This window comes from Lithobates pipiens, unplaced genomic scaffold (genome assembly GCF_037356315.1).
Source record: "Lithobates pipiens isolate NorthernLeopardFrog02 unplaced genomic scaffold, aLitPip1_a1.2 Scaffold_8, whole genome shotgun sequence".
Taxonomy (NCBI): Eukaryota; Metazoa; Chordata; class Amphibia; order Anura; family Ranidae; genus Lithobates; species Lithobates pipiens.
In genome coordinates, this window is record NW_027507903.1 from 512891411 (window position 1) to 512912245 (window position 20835).

General features: G+C 47.2%; 1 protein-coding gene across 2 annotated transcripts in view; it reads right to left on the reverse strand.

Annotated features, from left to right (window-relative positions):
* PARVG (parvin gamma) overlaps window positions 1-20835 on the reverse strand; it is a 78581-nt gene that overhangs the window by 25505 nt on the left and 32241 nt on the right. For both annotated transcript variants that reach the window (XM_077469383.1, XM_077469382.1), the window contains 2 exons: window positions 7539-7654; window positions 1350-1405 (listed from right to left, as the gene is read on the reverse strand). In XM_077469383.1, the coding sequence (XP_077325509.1) occupies window positions 1350-1405; window positions 7539-7654 (172 nt within the window). The remainder of the gene's footprint in view (window positions 1-1349; window positions 1406-7538; window positions 7655-20835) is intronic.

Sequence of the window (20835 nt, forward strand, 5' to 3'; positions counted from 1 at the left end):
CCCTTGAGGGCAGCAAGGCCAGTGTCTGTTTTTCCATAGCCGGTCTGGTGTTCCGCTTATGCGCAGGAGTGTTTTCGTTTTGTTGTTGTGACAGCTTAAACATGCCACTGCCGGGGTTCCGCCAGGTACCAGCCATAAAGCAGCTTGGGTGAGGACAGCTCTGGATCCTTGGTAAGTGTAATTTTATTGAAAGTCAGCAGCTACAGTATTTGTAGCTGCTGACTTTTAAATTTGTATCCAAAAGGCTGAAGAATTGCTTTAAATTCTGATCAATATATCAAATATGTCAAACAAGCTTTCCCCACCAGGGGGCAGAATAATACCTCAAGATTCTTCCTCTTACACTCCCTGGGATCACAAGGAGGAAGAATCCTGAGGTATTCTGCCCCCTGGTGGGTAGAGCTCATTTGATCTATATGACATATGGGTCAGAATTTAAAGCAGAACTTCACTAAAAAGTTCTGCTATTCCTCCTTCTCCCCTATCCTTCTTTACTTTTTTTTTGGGGGGGGGGGGGGGGATAGGCAGGTACTAGATTTTAACAGGTACCTGCTCTCCCACTTCTAGTCAGACTGAAGTACTCTCTCTGCTGATGTCACCAAGATCATGGCAGTCTCAGCCTCTCATCGATCCGCTGAGATGGCCGGTCCCTGCCCCTCCACAGCTCAGAGCTCCAGTAAGCGTTGAGGGGCAGAGCAGGAGAGCTGCTGATTGACAGGCAGCAACTCTCCGCTCAGGGAGGTGAGAGAACCGAGCCATCGGCAGTGTTCTGTGGCTCGGTTCTCAGTAAAGAGGCGCCGGGGGACAGATGCAACATTGCACCAATGCTGCATCCATCTACGCAAGTATGATTGGCCTTTTTTAAGCAAGCAGTAGCAATAAAATAAATTTGTGGGTCCAGCACTATTTTCCACTTTCCTAAACTACGGAATTGACAGCCAGGTTGCAAGCATTTTCATAAGATGGTTGTCAGTTTATAGTGAAAATGGACTTTAAGCTATTAATACAGATTTTTTCTTTAGCCTGTTGGGACTCTTTATCCTTGACTGCAGGGCTACATACTAAATGCAATGTAGAGGTGTGACTTTGCCCATTCATTGTCCCAGAACTAGTAATGAGCTCAAGAATTACACCTTCTATCTGAGACCTTTCACACAGGTGATTTGCTTTGTGATGACTGCTCTAGTATAAAGTGGAAGGTTCTATTTTCCCCATATACTGCATACTACATATTTGGGAATTGTAAACTTCTCCTTGATGGTAACCTAACCTTGGGTTGTGTCGTACTTCAATTACCAGCATGTGACAGTCCCTGCTGTCAGTAGTCATTATAAGGTGACACTTCTCACCTGGGGCCGGTGAAGCATTCAATGGCTTTTCCGGTCTTCATTCCAGACTTTGTTGGCTATGACACAGGACAGAAAAACATTGGAGCGCTCAGCATCAGCCAAAACAAATGTCAGATATAATTGGTGCAGAGGATAAGACAAATCGCCAGCGACATGCAGGAACCATATTAAGACGTGACCTTTATGTTACCCGCTAACTTTCACCACACGGAAAATCAGATTAGAGTGACTTCCTAAACAAAACATGTTGATTTTCTCTAAAACAACATTAAAGGTATCTTTCCAAAATGACGGAGCAAAATTAAATATAAACCTGGAAACAGATGTGTCACTCCAGACTTAAAATGTTCTCAGTGTAAAGAAAAGACTTTACAATGGCCTTAAAAAGGTTTGCAGCCATTCTGGGACCAGAGAATTATTTTGCCGGCTGACCCAATATTCACTATATAGCCAAAATGTGTGGACACCCAACCATCACACCTATATGAGCTTGCTGGACATCCCATTTTAAAATCATGGCCATTAATATTTATTACAGGTATTTATAAAGCACCAATAATTGCACATCGTGCTTGTCATACTGTATATTGTACATTCACATCAGTCCCTGACTTCAAGATGCTAACAATCTGACAAACTTCACATGCATACATAAACTTACGCGGGCCAATTTGGACCAGATCCAATTAACCTACCAGCAGTGACATACAAAGGCGGGTGCGGTTTGCACCTGGTGCGTGCTCAGCTGGGGGTGCTGCAGACTTGGTTGACATATCTTTTTTGAGTTGCATGGCGCTGCGACGCTATTTTCCCAATGCAGCATCATGCAAGTCAAATGAGGAAATGTCAGCTACGTTAGCAGCCGCTGCTTTACTGACAGTGGCAGCTCATAGTGAAAGGAAGTCATATGACAGAGCCGAGAGCAAGACTTCTACTCAGGGTGAGCTCCCGCCACGTATGGTGAGTGAGTTTAGGGAAGGGAGAATTTTATACTTTGGAGGGAGAGGACTGTATGTACTGACACTAGACGGGATGAAGGGAGGCTGTCAATACTCTATATGGGATGGTGGTGCGGACTGACTATACTGATGACTCTCTATATGAGATTAGGGGGCAGTCTATACCGAAGACTCTATATAGGATAGGGGGAGACAGTCTATACCGAGGACTCTATATAGGATAGGGGGAGACGGTCTATACCGAGGACTCTATATAGGATAGGGGGAGACGGTCTATACCGAGGACTCTATATAGGATAGGGGGAGACAGTCTATACCGAGGACTCTATATAGAATAGGCGGAGACAGTTTATACCGAGGACTCTATATAGGATAGGGGGAGACAGTCTATACTGAGGATTCTATATAGGATAGGGGGAGACAGTCTATACTGAGGACTTTATATAGGATAGGGGGAGACAGTCTATACTGAGGACTAGGGATGAGCTTCGAGTTCGAGTCGAACTCATGTTCCACTCGAACATTGCCTGTTCGCCTGTTCAGCAAACAGTGAACAATTTGGGCTGTTCGCGGCAAATTCGAAAAGCCGGAACACCCTGTACAAGTCTATGGGAGACATCTAAAGTGCTAATTTTAAAGGGTAATATGCAGATTACTGTCCTAAAAAGTGTTTGGGGACCTGGGTCCTGCACCAGGGGACATGGATCAATGCAAAAAAAAGTTTTAAAAACGGACGTTTTTTCAGGAGCAGTAATTTTAATAATGATTAAAGTGAAACAAAAGTGTAATATTCCTTTAAATTTCGTAGCTGGGGGGTATCTATAGTATGCCTGTGAAGGGGCGCATGTTTCTGGTGCTTAGAACTGTCCCTGCACAAAGTGTCATTTGTGCAGGAAAAAAAGTCTTTTAACCACTTACAGACCGGACCATTTTGCTGGTCAAAGACCAGACCACTTTTTGCGATTCGCCACTGCGTCGCTTTAACTGACAATTGCGCGCTCGTGCGACGTGGCTCCCAAACAAAATTGACGTCCTTTTTTTCCCACAAATAGAGCTTTCTTTTGGTGGTATTTTATCACCCCTGCGGTTTTTATTTTATGCGCTATAAACAAAAATATAGCGACAATTTTGAAAAAAACGCATTATTTTTTACGTTTTGTTATAATAAATATCCCCAAAAATATATTTAAAAAAAATGTTTCCCTCAGTTTGGGCCGATATGTATTCTTCTACATATTTTTGGTAAAAAAAATCGCAATTCAAGCGATTATTGATTGGTTTGTGCAAAAGTTATAGCATTTACAAAATAGGAATAGTTTTATAGCATTTTTATTAATAATTTTTTATTATTTTTTTTTACTAGTAATGGTGGCGATCAGCGATTTTTATTGTGACTGCGACATTGTGGGGGACCCATCGGACATTTTTGACACATTTTTGGGACCATTGTCATTTATACAATAATCACTGCTATATAAATGCAGTGATTCCTGTGTAAATGACACTGGCAGTGAAGGGGTTAACCAGTGGGTGGCAGTGTAGGGGTTAAGTGTTCCTAGGGGTGTGTTACTAACTGTGGGGGGGTTGGGCTTTCATTTAGTGAACACTGATCTCTGCTCCAATCACATGGAGCAGAGATCAGCGTCACTAGTTGCTAGGCAGAATGGAGAAATGCTGTTTACACAGCATTTCCTCCATTCAGCCGTCCCGTGAGACGATCGCGGGTATGCCTGTGGCGATCGAGTCCGCGGGTCCCGCGACCGGACTCACGAGGGTCCCGACCAGCGCACCTGTACGCCAATATGCCTGCCCGTGCCATTCTGTCGACGTACATCGTCGTGCGCTGGTCGGGAACCGGTTCAAATCACCTGCGGCTATATTGTCGGCTCTCCGTAATACAGAGAACACTCAATGAGTGTTCTCTGTATTAGCCGACAATTCATTCATTCATTGATAAAAAAATAAATAAAAAAATTAAAAAAAAAGCGAGGAGGTTCCTCTAGATTCAATTACCAGGCCCTTCAGGTCTGACATGGATATTAAGGGGAACCCCATGTCAAAAGAAAAAAAAATTGACGTGAGGGTCCCCCTAAATATCCATACCAGACCCTTCAGGTCTGGTATGGATATTAAGGGGAACCCTGCATCAAATAAAAAAAAAATTGACGTGGGGGTCCCCCTTAAAAATCCATACCAGACCCTTTATCAGGCCGCAGGAAAAGAGGGGGGGCGAGAGAGCGCCCCCCCTCCCTCCTGAACCGTACCAGGCCACATACCCTCAACATTGGGAGGATGCTTTGGGGGTCTGTGACCCCTCAAAGCACCTTGTCCCCATGTTGATGAGGACAAGGGCCTCATCCTCACAACCCTGGCCGGTGGTTGTGAGGGTCTGCGGGCAGGGGGCTTATCAGAATCTGGAAGCCCCCTTTAACAAGGGGACCCCCAGATCCCGGCCCCCCCTGTTTGAAATGGTAAGGGGGTACAAAAGTACCCCTACCATTTCACAAAGAAAGTGTAAAAATGGTTAAATAAGACAAACACACTTTTGAAAAATTCCTTTATTAAAAATAAAAAAAATAAAAAAAATTAAAAAAAGATTCCAGCGGTGCTAATCCACTCTTGCTATCCAGCGACGAATCTCCGGGGTCCAGCGATGGGGGATCTCTCAGTCCAGCGCTGTCTATACATCTGTCTTCTGTCTCCACTGTGGAGATCCCAGCGCTGACGTTTCTTATATTAGAAGGGCGGGGCCACCCATCACCCGACCCCGACCCTCTGACGCTGGTGAGGGAAGCCAGGGGTTCCCCAGTGACGTATGGGTGACCCCGCCCCCTCTGATGTAACGTAGGTTTCCATTACATCAGAGGGGACGGGGTCACCCATACGTCATTAGGGAACCCCTGGCTTCCCTCACCAGCGTCAGAGGGGTGGGGTCAGGTGACGGGTGGCCCCGCCCTCCTAATATAAGAAACGTCAGCGCTGGGATCCCCGCAGTGTCTCCGTAGTGGAGACAGAAGACGGATGTATGGACAGCGCTGGACTGAGAGATCCCCCGTCGCTGGATATGATCACCCATCGCTGGATAGCAAGAGTGGATTAGCGCCGCTGGAATCTTTTTTTTTAATTTTTTTTATTTTTAATAAAGGAATTTTTCAAAAGTGTGTTTGTCTTATTTAACCATTTTTACACTTTCTTTGTGAAATGGTAGGAAAGTACCCCCTTACCATTTCAAACAGGGGGGGCCGGGATCTGGGGGTCCCCTTGTTAAAGGGGGCTTCCAGATTCTGATAAGCCCCCCACCCGCAGACCCTCACAGCCACCGGCCAGGGTTGTGAGGATGAGGCCCTTGTCCTCATCAACATGGGGACAAGGTGCTTTGAGGGGTCACAGACCCCCAAAGCATCCTCCCAATGTTGAGGGTATGTGGCCTGGTACGGTTCAGGACGGAGGAGGGGCCTCTCTCTCGTCCCCCCCTCTTTTCCTGCGGCCTGCCAGGTTGCGTGCTTGGATAAAGGGTCTGGTATGGATTTTTAGGGGGACCCCCACTTCAAAATTTTTTTTTACATTTGATGCGGGGTACCCCTTAATATCCATACCAGACCTGAAGGGTCTGGTATGGATATTTAGGGGGACCCCCACGTCAATTTTTTTTATTTTTTTGACACGGGGTTCCCCTTAATATCCATGTCAGACCTGAAGGGCATGGTAATTGAATTTAGGGGAACTCCCACGCTTTTTTTTTAAAAATTTTTTATCAATGAATGAATGAATGAATTGTCGACTAAAACAGAGAACACTCATTGAGTATTCTCTGTATTACGGGGAGCCAACAATATAGCCGCAAGTGATTTTAAAATACTTTTTTTCCTGCACAAATGACACTTTGTGCAGGGACAGTTCTAAGCAAGGGAAACATGCGCCCCTTCACAGGCATACTATAGATACCCCCCAGGTACCACATGTAAAGGAATATTACACTTTTATTGTTTCACTTCAATCATTATTAAAATCACTGCTCCTGAAAAAACTGCAGTTTTTAAAACTTTTTTTTGCATTGATCCATGTCCCCTGGGGCAGGACCCAGGTCCCCAAACACTTTTTAGGACAGTAACTTGCATTTTACCCTTTAAAATTAGCACTTTAGATTGTGAACGTTCGAGTCCCATAGACTTTAATAGGGTTCTAAAGTTCACACGAAGTTTCGGTCTGTTCGCAGGTTCTGGTGTGAACCGAACAGGGGGGTGTTCGGCTCATCCCTACTGAGGACTCTATATAGGATTATTCGGAGACAGTCTATACCGAGGACTCTATATAGGATAGGTGGAGACAGTCTATACCGAGGACTCTATATAGAATAGGCGGAGACAGTTTATAACGAGGACTCTATATAGGATAGGGGGAGACAGTCTATACTGAGGACTCTATATAGGATAGGGGGAGACAGTCTATACTGAGGACCCTATATAGGATAGGGGGAGACAGTCTATACCAAGGACTCTATATAGGATAGGCGGAGACAGTTTATACCGAGGACTCTATATAGAATAGGGGGAAACAGTCTATACTGAGGACTCTAAATAGGATAGGGTTAGACAGTCTATAGTGAGGACTCTATATAGAATGTTGGGAGGTGGTCTATACTGAGGGGGGGATCTGTACTGGGGATTCTGTATGGGGTGGGGGTATCTGTACTGAGGGGTCTGTACTGGGGAGGGGGGATTTAGGAATGTTAGGGGGGGTCAGTCTGTACTGAGAGGTGGGCAGTCTGTGCTGAGGAGGTTGGATTGTACTATGGCCCCTGTGCTGGAAAGTCCATCTGTACTAAGGGGTTTTTAGTAGATGGGGGGCTAGGAGGGGGGATTTAGGGGTCAATCTGTACTGAGGGGTTTGTGCTGTGTGAGGGGGGATCTGTACTGAGGGGTCTGTGTAGGTGGGTTAGTCTGTGCTGGAGAAGTCAGTCTATTCTATTCTGAGTCTATTTCTCATTTATTAAAGGCTTACTGAGTATATAAAGTAGAGATCTGCAAAGGGCCATAACCCATAGCAACCAAGCAGAATACTTTTAGTGTATTTATACTTCATGGCCTGTCTACCAGGAGGCATGGCAGAAGTGTGCCCTTGTATATATTTTCCTGCAAGGTGTCCCTTTTTTGACACTCAGAAGGTTGAGAGGTATGTTGATATGGTAGATATAAAGAATACATATACTGTATAATAAAAACATAATTACCTCCACCACAATCACCTCTATAGAAACATCTGCGGGAAGAGGTAGGTCAGGCCGGAAGTGTTGCACCAATGCAACCAGCAAGTGTAAGGTGGCCAGAAGGTCTTTGCTGTGGATCACTGTTTGGAAAAACAAATATAGATTTAAAAAAAACATTTTGTACTGTATTTTTCAATTACAGGCAGTCGCCAAGTTACAAACATCTGACTTAGAAAAGGAGGGAGACAACAGGAAGTGAGAGAAAATCTACCCCTAGGAAGGGAAATTCACTCCTGTAAAAGTTATGTGAAAAAGGTGTCTCCACTGAAGCCATCACCAATCCTTGTTTACCCAACAACCCACATTTTTTACAATCCAATTGTCACAGGGACAGAAAGTGGGGTGAATTCTTCTGCACAGGGACACAGACAGCAAAACAAATGTTACAGGTGTGTTAACCCTTCCATATGCTATCCACAAAAAGTAAACTTTTTTTGGCCGGAGTTACTCTTAAAAAAATGTACCTGTTCCAACTTACATACAAATTCAACTTAAGAACAAACCCACAGAACCTTGTTTGTAACCCGGAGACTGCTTGTACCACACCTGCTATGCTATAGTAGCTCAGTTTTTATGACGAGTTCAAAAAGCAACCTACCATTATAGGATTAGTGTTGACAGGATTTTGTTTGTGTCAAAACCACTCTCCCCATACAAGTAAATGGGAAGGCAAAGAATCTTGAAACAGGTTGATGTAGCTTAGAAGGAGATCAACTCCTGGCCAGAAGGACAACTGCAGGCCAGAAGGAGGTCAACTGCAGCTCAGAAGGGGGTCACCTGCTGGACAGAAGGAATTCAACTTCAGACCAGAAGGAGGTTAACTGCAAGCCAGAAGGAGTCCAACTACAGCTCAGGAGGTGGTCAACTGTGGGCCAGAAAGAGGTCAACTTAATTTCAGAAACAAGTCAACTGAAGGTCAAATGCACCTATAAAACTGTGTATTATCTCAGAAGTATCTCATACTGATTTGAAACCCAAGCTGAAAATACCTGAAAGCAACTGCATTTATTCTTTGACGCAAGACTTAAATGTGTTCCTGTTCAGAAAAGTAGGCCAAGGCCGACCAATCTGCCATTCGCTAAAGGGAAATACTTGAGGACTGGTTGAAGATTGTGACTGTCATTTAATACTGTGCTAATAAAACAGCAAACCTGGCTAGGGAAGGGTCCTATCAGGGAGATTTTGTCTCACTTTCTGTCCCAGAGACATGGCAGGAAGTAAGTGGAGAGCTCTCTCAAATCCCACCTTTGAGCGTTGTCACTTGAAAAAAAAAAGAATCCCTAGGAAAATATTTTCTATAGATTTCTCCCTGTGACACCCGTAAAGTTTAGCATTGCCACAAAGACAATTGTCACTAAGACAAAGCGATTGTGGAAAATTGGGCCTTAGAAATCAATCAAATCAAAGGTTCTAGTCCTTTTCCTAGCCGAAAAGAGGTAATAAAATGTTTGGCTAAAGTGCTTCTTTAATAGCCATAATTCAAATGTAATATATTCTGGCCCCCATTTCACTAATGGAACGTTATTTTTTTAAATTTTTTCTTTCTTCCTTGAAAATTTCATCCACTAGACCTGATAAGGGATTCCTGCTGCTTTCCCAAGCCTTGCCGCTCAGGTATCTGATACAAACCGCGACAATGAAAGCAGAAATAAGTGGAAACAGTCTTAGCAGGAAATAAGCGATTTAGAAAACATTTTACAGCTCTATATTCAAATGCAGCAGGACTCACTTATCAAGAACATAAAAAGAAAAATAGCGTGCAGCAGAAAAACATGACGACTGAAACGGTTATCGTTTGCCAACTTATTCTATCACCTTGAGAAAGAGGTCCTTCATGTCCCCAGAACATCCGCGGAACTCTGCTTTTTTGCAGTTGAACTTTTTTTGTTCTTAATTATTTGCATCTATGACCTCAGTAAAAGATTGAGGTCTAATTCTTGCATGCTGGCTATTTGTCTATATGAATTTCATGGTATCACCAGGCACCATGCACCCCCTTGTATAGCATGAAGGGAATGATGGGGGATTGTTTATTGGTCAGTTTTTTTATGCGTTTGTAACTGTTGGAGATTTTCTATAATTTTCTATATGATAAAATAGTTGTTACCGGGAAAGTTATATACCTCCCAACATTTTGAGATGGGAACCTTTTAGCAAAAGTATGTAGGTATAGGACACAGCCCAAATATTAGTTAAATCCGAAAGTACTTTTTATTTTTTTACCACTACTATTCCTTTTTACTGGCTTTTGAAATTTACAAATGCAGCAATTTGGATGAAACGTTTAACACTGTGAAACACTTTTTGAAAGATAAATAGTGCATTTTATATACAATATTATATATATATATCTCAGAACAAAATAAGGGACAAATGAGGAGGAAAGAGGGACAGATGGACTTTGTTACAACTCAGGGACAATCCCTCGAAATCAGAGACAGTTGGGAGATATTCAGTTAAAGTGGAAGTAAACCCATCGACTTAAACAGTTTAACCACTTGCTTACTGGGCACTTAAACCCCCCTCATGCCCAGACCAATTTTCAGCTTTCAGCGCTGATGCACTTTGAATGACAATTGCGCGGGCATACAACACTGTGCAAATTAAATTTTTATCATTTTTTTCCCACAAATAGAGCTTTCTTTTGGTGGTATTTAATTACAGCTCGGAGTTTTATTTTTTGCTAAACAAACAAAAAAAGATGTAAAAAAAAAAAAAAAAATCATGTTTAATAGTTTGTTATAAAATTTTGCAAACAGGTCATTTTTCTCCTCCATTGAAGTGCGCTGATGAGGCGGCACTGATAGGCTGCACTGGTGGGCACTGATAGGCTGCACTGGTGGGCACTGATAGGCATAGTTAAGGCGGCACTGATGGGCACAGATAAGGCGGCACTGATGGGCACAGATAAGATGGCACGGATGGGTGGCACAGGTGGGTGGCACGGATGGGTGGCACGGATGGGCACTGATAGGTACCACTGATAGATGGGACTGATGGGCACTGATAGGTGGCACTGCTGGGCGGCACTGCTGGGCACTGATGAGCACTGGTAGATGACACTGATGGGCACAGATATGTGGCACTGGGGTGCAGCACCTTAGTTGAGGCAGATTGTGGGCACTGCTTGGTGGCACTGTGGGCACTGCTGGGTGGCACTGCTGGGTGGCACTATGGGCACTGTTGGGTGGCACTGACAGGGGGGGACACATTTTTTATTGATGTGGCAAAGCAGGGGGCAGGTGGGCACTGGCAGGGGGCAGGTGGGCACTGGCAGGGCTGGCCGTGATCGGGACTGATGTCCCGATCACGGCCGCCGCTGATCGGCTCTTTTTTTTTTCCTACCGGCTCCATTGTATCACATGATCAGCTGTCATTGGCTGACAGCTGATCAGGTGATAAGGGGTCGGGATCGACCCCTTGCTCGGATCGGTGATCAGGCGAGTCTCAGACTCGCCGATCACAGAGCGCGCCGCGCGTGCCCCTCAGGGGGCGCGCAGGCCGCTCGTGCATGGGACGACGTCAATAGACGTCGTCCCGGCAAAGGAGATCCGCGCTGTAGCCGTCATTCGGCTATAGCGCGGGTCTCAAGTGGTTAAAAAAATGGCATGCCGGGAATGCTAACTGCACATTGGCTGTGCTCTCAACCAAACTGTTAAACCACCCAATGGCTGGTGTCATAACGGATCACATGTGCAGCACCGTGGCAGCTGAAGATTAAACAGAGGCAAAGATGGCAGCTTCTGTGGATGAAAACGATAGGGGAGTTTACTTCCACTTTAAGCTGGCCATAGATTAAGTTCTGTGGAACAGTTATGGCCAGGGGCGGACTGACCATTGGGACACTCAGGCACTGCCCAAGGGCCCCATACCACTAGGGGGCCCCATCAGGGTTGCCAGCCTCAGTAAAACCAGGGACAGTATGTAAAAAGTTGTGTTTTTTTTTTTTTTACATATGTCTCTGAAATCTCCCTTACCGACATCCTTTTGGTCTAAAAATCCTGAGATTATAGCTGCCCCACCTCTCCAGTACCTTCTCAGCCAATAGAAACATGTCTGTGTATACTGTGTGATTGTATAGTGTGTGTGTGTGTTTGTGTCTACTGTGTGGCCCCATAATCTCTGATTGCCCGGGGGCCCCATAATCTCCTATTGCCTGGGGGCACCATGAGTTGTCAGTCCGCCCCTGGTTATGGCCATACGTAGATTAAAATTTGTCTGGTTCCTGCTGAACCGGCCGAATTTCGATCCATCTATGGACTGCGTGAGAGAGAGGAGGTTCTCTACAATGGAACCTGGCATCAAAATAAAAACTGAGAGGTTCTGACCCTTCCCAACACTATCCAAAGCTAACAAAAAAAAGTTTATGTGGGATGCACTCTAATGATACCCTCCACATATAAAAAAACATCAAATGTAAAACAAAAAAGCCTTTAAAAGGGAAGCACCATCTGTATTATCTATTAGTGTTTGTTTAGCTGATATTTTTGTCTTTCGTTCACAATATTTCCGAGCTGAAATTTGCTCTGAGCTGACGTAAAGGCAGCACGGTTGTCAGGGAAACTATAATTATCTGGAGTTCTATTGTACGGTATCCCATGTTCTTTTCTTCTGCTACGTGATGCGTCTAAGCTCCGATCCCATTTCTGGGAGGACTGAGCCATCTGTTGATTGTAAACGTGTTCGTTTTTCCAGTGGAGCGCGTTTATTTACATCTGTATCGGTTTTATGAGGGGCTTTCCCCAAACTGTGTTCATCACACTACGTCATCATTTGATGTATTTTACTTTAAGGCCCGAGTTTTTTTTTTCTAAAATTTCAGTGAAACTAACTTCCCTACATAACCAATAGCCACTGGAGGAGTGATGGGTAACACTATAGAGGGTCGGTGGCAGCTCTGTCTGCTGGGGATGCTTACATTACATCCAAGATGGCGTCATCCAGCAGGACTTTTACACAAGGAAAACTTTTACAGTTAAATAACAAATAAAATACCTTAGGGCCTGTACATACCACAATTTCTGCATTCCAGATGCGTTTCTGCATGCACGTTTTTTTTCGTGCATGCAACGTGCTTCAAAATGAGACGTTAGTACACCTTACGCCAGCAAGATTATTTAACCACTTCCCGACCAGCCGCCGCAGTTTTACTGCGGCAGAATGGCACGGCTGGGCGAAACTACATTATGTAACGTTGCTTCGCCCTGTGGACACTAGCCCCGGAGCTGATGCAAGTGCCGGGCAGTCGCGATCTCCTGCGATCACAAGTTACACACCGAGAACCAGGATCTGTGTGTGCAAACACACAGTTTCCAGTTCTTTGAGGGGAGAAGAGACTGGTGGTCTGTTCATAGAAAGTATGAACAGCGATCTGTCATCTCTCCCCTGGACAATCCCCTCCCCCCTTCAGTTAGAACACAGAGAGAGAACACAATTAGCCTCTTGATTGCCCCCTAGTGTTAACCCCTTCCCTGCCAGTGACATTTTTACGGTAATCATTTACAGTAATGCATTTTTATAGCACCGATTGCTGTATAAATGGCAATGGTCCCAAAAATGTGTCAAAAGTACCCGATGTGTCCGCCATAATGTCGCCGCCATTACTAGTAAGTAAAAATGAATAATAAAAATGCCATAAAACTACCCCCTATTTTGTAGACGCTATAACTTTTGCACAAACCAATCAATATACCCTTATTGCAAATTTTTTTACCAAAAATATGTAGAAGAATACATATCGGCATAAACTGAGGAAAAATATTGTTTTTTTTATATATTTTTGGGGGGTATTTATTATAGCAAAAAGTAAAAAATATTGTGTTTTTTTCAAAATTGCCGCTTTTTTTTTTTGTTTGTAGCGCAAAAAATAAAAACTGTAGAGGTTATCAAATACCACCAAAAGAAAGCTCTATTTGTGGGAAAAAAGGACACCAATTTTGTTTGAGGGCAAGGTCACATGACCGCACAATTGTCAGTTAAAGCGATGCAGTGCCGAATCGCAAAAAGTGCTCTGGTCAGGAAGGGGGTAAAATCTTCCGCGGCTGAAGTGGCCAAAATGGGGAAAAGAGAGGACCCTCTATGTACTAGATGTTCCTGGGAACATGGAGATTTGATCGATCTTCTATGGAGATGCCCTAAATTGCATATATATTGGAAGACGGTTACTGATGCCCTTTCTAGAGTATTTGGGGTTGATCTTAGCATGAATCCCAAACGCTGCCTTTTAGGAATTATAAATGATCTTCAGGTGGAAGAGGTGGCCAAACAAGCTATAATCAGGGCTCGGTTTCAGTCCCGCATTTTGATTTTTTAGCATTGGAAGTCGACCAAACCTCCATTGTGGAAGGAGTGGGTAGCACAAATGGGTACTATACTGCGTCTGGAGAAGTTTATCCTCTAACACAGAGGGTGCCCAGGCGAATACCAAGCAGTATGGTCACCCTGTTTGGATATGCCAGGGTTATACCCAGTCAGATGCTTTATGTGCTATGTTAAAGACGATGTGTGTGGAGTACGTGTAAAAATTTGTAAATTATATGTCAACTTGAAAAATTAGTGCTGATGTACAGAAAATTTAAATGTGCCTTTTGGATATATCTGTTGTAATCTCTATGGACGGATCGAATGCATGTACTTAATGCTTGTACTTTTTGTTCTTAATGCTTGTACTTTTTGTTCTTACTAAAAACTTCTTTTGCGTTAAAAAAAAAAGGCATTAAACAGTCTCTGAATGCCAATCAAAGCCCCTGTCACTAAATAAAATGGTTGGCATACAGTTCTGTTTACATGTTGCTTTGCTTCAAGAATGATACCCCATGCCACTTTCTTTGTTGCTACAAAGCATCTCCAAAGTCTCCATGGAAGTCTATGACAAAGCTCACGTGAAGCACCTGCAGCTTTTGAAAGGCTTTTATTCAGCTTAAGCTTCGCTTTGGTTTGGAGGTATTGCAGGTATGAGATATCTCAGGAAGCACTGGGAAACCAAAAAACGAACCTTGCAATCCAGATTTAAAGTCTCATTCTTTTTTCAATTAAAATAACAAACGTGTTATACTTACCTGCTCTGTTGCAGTGGATTTGCACAGAGCAGCCCAGATCCTCCTCTTCTCGGGCCCCTCTTCTGTGATCCTGGCCCCTCACTCACTACTATATAGTTAAAGGTGGACACCTGACCATAATACCTAGATGAGCTTTTTAGACATCAAATTCCAAATCATAGGCATGTTGCCACTAACCCCTCCCCCACCCCGCTTTGTGTCTATAACAGCCTCCATTCTTCTGGGAAGGATGAGCATGAGATTTTAGAATGTTTTCTGATTGTATGACAACAGCTGGCTTTCAGAAAGACATCATCAGCAGTCACTTCCGGTTCATGTGTATATATTCTTAAAGTGTCTGGTGCAGACGTTGCATCGTGTACATCTTAGAGCAGCAGGAAGGTGAGCAGAGTCCAAACCAGAGCAGACGGCACACGCGGTGTGCAATGTGGGAATGCTATAGCAGAAGTTGACCAGGGACCGGAGAGAGACGATGTGCGGCAGAGAAACAGCAGAGCTGGTGGACCAGAGCAGAAGAGGCTAGCAATGGGAGATATATAGTGGAAGGTGAGCGGGGACCAGAGAGAGGAGAAACAGCAAACCTGAGGATCAGCAGAGCTGGGGGTTACTACTGAGCAAGGGATCAGCAGAGCTAGTGGTTATTACTGAGTGGGGCATCAGCAGAGCTAGGAATACTACTTAACAGGTGGTCTGCTGAACAAGGGTACTAATACACAGGGGATCTGCTGTATGAGGGTATCAATGAACTGTGGTTCTACCAGGCCCCTTTAAAACAAACAGAAAATCAATGCACACACAAGGCATTTGCCAAGATTCATTACCACTTGCTGAACACCCTATCTCCATTGTCCGGCATGGGGTGACGTCACTATGTGTGTGCACGGGATTGTAGTCCTCCCAGCATACAGAGAGTCCCGCAGCTAAAACACCACAGGGGGTCAGCGCAGGGACGGCATGACATGCACATGGACAACACTGTCACCATTTTAAACTATACCACAGGCTGCTTTAAGAGCAGGGGGAGGCAGAGCCGGAGCTACGGCATAGTACGCGATAGCAGCGTACCATGCTTTCACTCAGCGAGCAGAAGAGGAAGCGATCGGAGGCACCCTCCCGCTCAGATTCATCGGTCACAATGGCGGCAAGTAGCGAGGATTTTCTCACACAACTGCAAGCAGCAGTTGCCAGTCAGGGCGCCTCCATGGCTCCGCAATCAGATTGAAGCCATGGCGGCGGAGGGGGGCACAGCGGCTGACAGGGGAGCGGGGGTGACACCTCGGGCGCAGCGATCCCGGCCGCCCGAACGGTACAGCCCGGAGGCCAGCCCGGGTGGGCCCCAGGCAGCGGTGCCAAGCACTCCAAGGATGGACACAGGAGCGGTGATGGCCACACAGTGTCAGGAGCCCCCAGCTTCCACCCCCGGAGGGGTTACAGAGCGGAGGTATGCCAGGCAGAGTGGGTACAGAGGAGGGGCCAGGAAGCAGCATCGGGGGAGACAGACACAGCACAGGGATCAGCGCCCCCAGCACGGGGCGGCTGACGGGCGCAAGAGGGGCAGATGGCGGAAGCCAGCCCAGGCGGCAGGGACAGGAGATCCAGTGGGTGGGGGACCATCCAGTTAGCACGGCCCCCAGTCCCAGGCACCTTGGAGGTGGATGGAGAGATGGCCAGGAGACCAGGGGGGGTCTCAGCCGAGACACAGGTGGGGAGGAGTCAGACGGCCGGGAGGCGCAGGACCCCTTCTCCAAGGCGCAGGCGCGGGGCTGGTGGTCAGGGACAGAGGGAATCTCGTTTACAGCACCACAGACCCTTGGTCGCTGGAGCGGGCACATCCGGGAGTCGCACGCCACGCTTGGAACCAGCAGTCGACAGCGGAAGATCCGAGGGCGAGTTGTCGGAGTCGGACGGAAGTGAAGAGCATGGTCGGACGTCGGCAGTGGGTCCGCAGGAGGCAGCTGTGAGGCCCGTTCCTGGGCAGCCCGGTGAGTTTGATCTTTCTGGTTCTTCTTTGTTGCATGACTTGCTGACATGGGGTAGTTCTCCGGGTTCAGGAATGGCAGGGGGGGGGGTCAGAGCTGGGGGGATGGCAGTTGACCCCCGGTGGTGAGAGAGCAGGAAACAAGGGTAGGGCAGGAGGGCCAGGGGGGGTCTGTTGTTGGGGTTGAAGGAGCTGGTTCAGCAATTCGAGCATGGGGCCATGGGTGGACCGGCGCAAGCATGGCTATAGGCGACTGGGCCTGTCGCAGCCAAGGCTGGGGGGGGTTTCCGGGGTGCAGGCTCCTGCAGCTAGGGTTGAGGGGGGCACAGCCTCTGAGACGCCACGTCGTCGGCTGGCACCTCGTCCAAAGGGGGGACTAGCAAGCCTGCTGAGAAGAGTGCAGACTCACTCTGTGTGGTTGGCGGACTCGGCGAGGAGTGAGGTGTACGTCTGCTTCGCATCTCAAGCCGGAAGTAAAAGAGAAGATATGGAAAGGTGAGTACGTCGAAATCTTTACCTTGTTGCCACTGGAGGAGTTCAACCTGCACAGGTTGAAGCCCAAAGAGCGGAAAAAAAGAGGACGATGCGAAGCGGAGATATAGGTTGATTCTGCGTACCTTTGCCAATTGGCTTCAGGCGTTTGCGATATTGGTGAGCGTCGTGGGAGAGTAGATGCCGGAGCACTGTACGGCGCTGTTCGTGTACATGGAAGCCATCAGTGAAGCGCACAGGACATACGGAGGGATGGCGTGGCTCCGTTACAATGAATAATTTAGGCAGAGAATGGCAGTCTGACCGTCTCTTCGCTGGGATCACAAGGACATCAGCCTATGGATGAAGCTCATGACGGCGGCGCGCGCCCCTACACAGTTTTTTCAGCCGGGCCCGGAGGCTCGGCAACCTCAGGACAGCCGACCGAAAAATGTTGAGGTATCTGTTGGCAGTTTAACGAGGGGACGTGTAAGTTTGGGGCAAACTGGCGATTCAAACACACGTGTTCCGGCTGCGGGGGATCCCACGCGCTTGCCAAATGCTTTAAAAAAGGAAAAGGGCATCCCGGAGATCCTGCGCACAAGAGGGACGACTCCGGTGCGGGTGGAAAGGATGTTGCCTTTCCTCAATAGATACCCCGACCGGGTGGGAGCTCAATTGTTAGAAGATGGGTTTACTTTTTTTTTTTTTTAAGATCCCTTGTTCGCTGACCTTGGCGCCACCTCTGGCAAAAAAATTGAAATCCGCGCTCTGTACTCAGAGCAGTTGTCACGGAAAAATTGGAAAAAGAGGTTTCCCTAGGTCAGATGGCTGGCCCTTTCCCTGAGGCGCCTCTCCCGGACCTGGTGGTTTCTCTGCTGGGGGTGGTTCCTAAGAAGGAGCCCAATAAGTTCAGGTTGATCCATCTCCTGTCATTCCCGAAAGAGGGTTCAGTTAACGATGCCATTGCTCCGGAGGAGTGTGCGGTGACGTACACTTCCTTTGATGCGGCCATTGCGTGGGTCGGGCGTTATGGCCGGGTGACGTTGATGGCAAAATCGGACATCGAATTGGCTTTCCGACTTCTGCCAGTGCGCCCAGAGAGTTTTTGACTACTGGGCTGTTGTACGTGGGAGGGGGAGTTTTATGTGGACCGGTGCCTTCCGATGGGTTGTTCGATTTTGTGTGCCTTCTTTGAGCAGTCCAGCTCCTTCTTGGAATGGTCTGTCCGTGATGTGTCAGGCATCAACTCTGTCATCCATTATCTGGACGACTCCCTATGTGTGAGTTTGGCAGGCACCAATGTCTGTGCAGTTCTTTTGGGAACGCTTCAACATCTGGCAGAGCGGTTCGGAGTCCCGTTGGCTCCTGGAAAAACGGAGGGGCCCGCGGATTGTATCACATTCTTGGGGATCGTGATCGACTGGGCTGTACGTGGGAGGGAGAGTTTTATGTGGACCGGTGCCTTCCGATGGGTTGTTCGATTTCGTGTGCCTTTTTTGAGCAGTCCAGCTCCTTCTTGGAATGGTCTGTCCGTGATGTGTCAGGCATCAACTCTGTCATCCATTATCTGGACGACTCCCTATGTGTGGGTTTGGCAGGCACCAATGTCTGTGCAGTTCTTTTGGGAACGCTTCAACATCTGGCAGAGCGGTTCGGAGTCCCGTTGGCTCCTGGAAAAACGGAGGGGCCCGCGGATTGTATCACATTCTTGGGGATCGTGATCGACTGGGCTGTACGTGGGAGGGAGAGTTTTATGTGGACCGGTGCCTTCCAATGGGTTGTTCAATTTCGTGTGCCTTCTTTGAGCAGTTCAGCTCCTTCTTGGAATGGTCCGTCCGCGATGTGTTGGGCATCAACTCAGTCACCCATTATCTGGACGACTTCCTATGTGTGGGTCCGGCAGGCACCAATGTCTGTGCAGTTCTTTTGGGAACGCTTCAACATCTGGCAGAGCGGTTTGGAGTCCCGTTGGCTCCTGGAAAAACGGAGGGGCCCACGTATTGTATCACATTATTGGGGATTGTGATCGATTCCGTGAAGATGGAGTGCAGGTTGCCGTTGGACAAGCTGACGAGGCTGCAGGAGGAAATGCGCGGGACGATCGGATTGCGGAAGTTGCAACTGCGTCAGTTGCAATCGTTACTAGGGAAGCTGAACTTTGCCTGCCGGATTATTCCGATGGGGTGCGTGTTTTGCTGCCGGCTGGTGGCGCTATGGCGGGCATTCGGGCTCCTACCCATTTTGTGACACTTAATCGGGACCTCAGAGAGGACTTGAGAGTTTGGCAGGGGTTCTTGGAGTCCTTTAATGGATGGGCCCTTTGGATGTCCGGGCCCATCAGTAACTGTGACCTGGAGTTATTCACAGATGCGGCTGGATCCACGGGTTTTGGGGCCTTCTTTAAAGGTCAATGGTGCACGGCACGCTGGCCTTCGGAGTGGTCGGAGGCAGGGCTGCTGAAGAACCTGGTTCTTTTGGAGCAGTTTCCTATTGTGGTGGCGGTGGAAATTTGGGGGGAGTCTTTCCCCCCAAATCTCCACAAAAGTCTTTATTTTGTGGAGCATAGCGCTGGAATAGCGGCACGATGGATCAGGCAATCTGTGAGTAAGGCTACGTGGGGCGCCTACTCAAGGGTTTGGCAGAAATGGTCGACTTGCCTAGAAGCGATCGGCATGGCCCCGTGAGATGCAGGCATGGCTCAGGTGGTGTTTTACTTTCTTAGCAGTGCTATGAAAAAGGGGGTGTCGGCGGCTACAATTGATCGCAAACTGGCAGGGTTGAAGTTTTTATTCAAGTGGCAGAGGCAGCAGTACTACACAAAGGAATTCTGCTTGAGAAAAGCGGTAAAGGGCTACTGGAGGGCACACAAGAGGAGGGATGGGAGATGACCTGTCTCTTTTGGCCTACTTCGAGGCTTGTGCCAGGCAGTGGGGAAGGTCTGTAGTTCGGCTTACGAACAGGCACTGTTCCGGGTGGCATTCACCCTGGCTTTCTTTGGGGCATTCAGGATCAGTGAGCTGGTCAGCCCGTCGAAACGGGCGGTAGAGGGGTCAACAAAGGAGGACATGGAGCTAGGCCAGGACTTGGTTAGAATCGGGATCCGGCAGGATAAGACTGTTTAAGCGGGCAGGGGGTTACAAGTGGAGGTGGCCAGGATCGGGAAAGCCGACATATGCCCAGTAAGGGCAGTGGAAAGATTTTTGGACATGCGACCGTGGGTCATGGGCCCCTTTTTCTTGCACCTGGACAGCTCTTTTCTATCCAAGTTTCAGTTTATCGCTGTTTTTCGTAAATGTGTGGTGGAAGCAGGTTTTAAACCAAATAACTTTTCATCTCACTCCTTGGGGTGGCTACAGAAGCAAATGGGGGCCTTGCTATAAGGCATAGGGAGTTGGAAATAGACACCTGGCGGTATTTGAGGAGCGACGGAGTTCATTTAAATGATGTGGGGACAGATCTGTGGGCATTAGGCCTTCAGAAGGGCATTCAGCGAGGGCTGCACGTGTGGAGGTGCTCGAAAGGGTAAGGCTTTACCCCTTTCGGGCTGTGGCAGTGCTTGGGGCTTTTGAATAGGAAACGTGAGGTACAGGTAGAAAAGACTGTTGTACCCATCCATGGGATGGGGGTGGTTAATGGTACTTCCAGGTTACGAGGGATTAACCTGGAAGGGTTAAAAGGGGTAGGTCACTGCGATGGTTTGTGTATAGCCTTCGAGACAGGGGATTCAGTCTGGAAGTCCTTCGCAGTGACC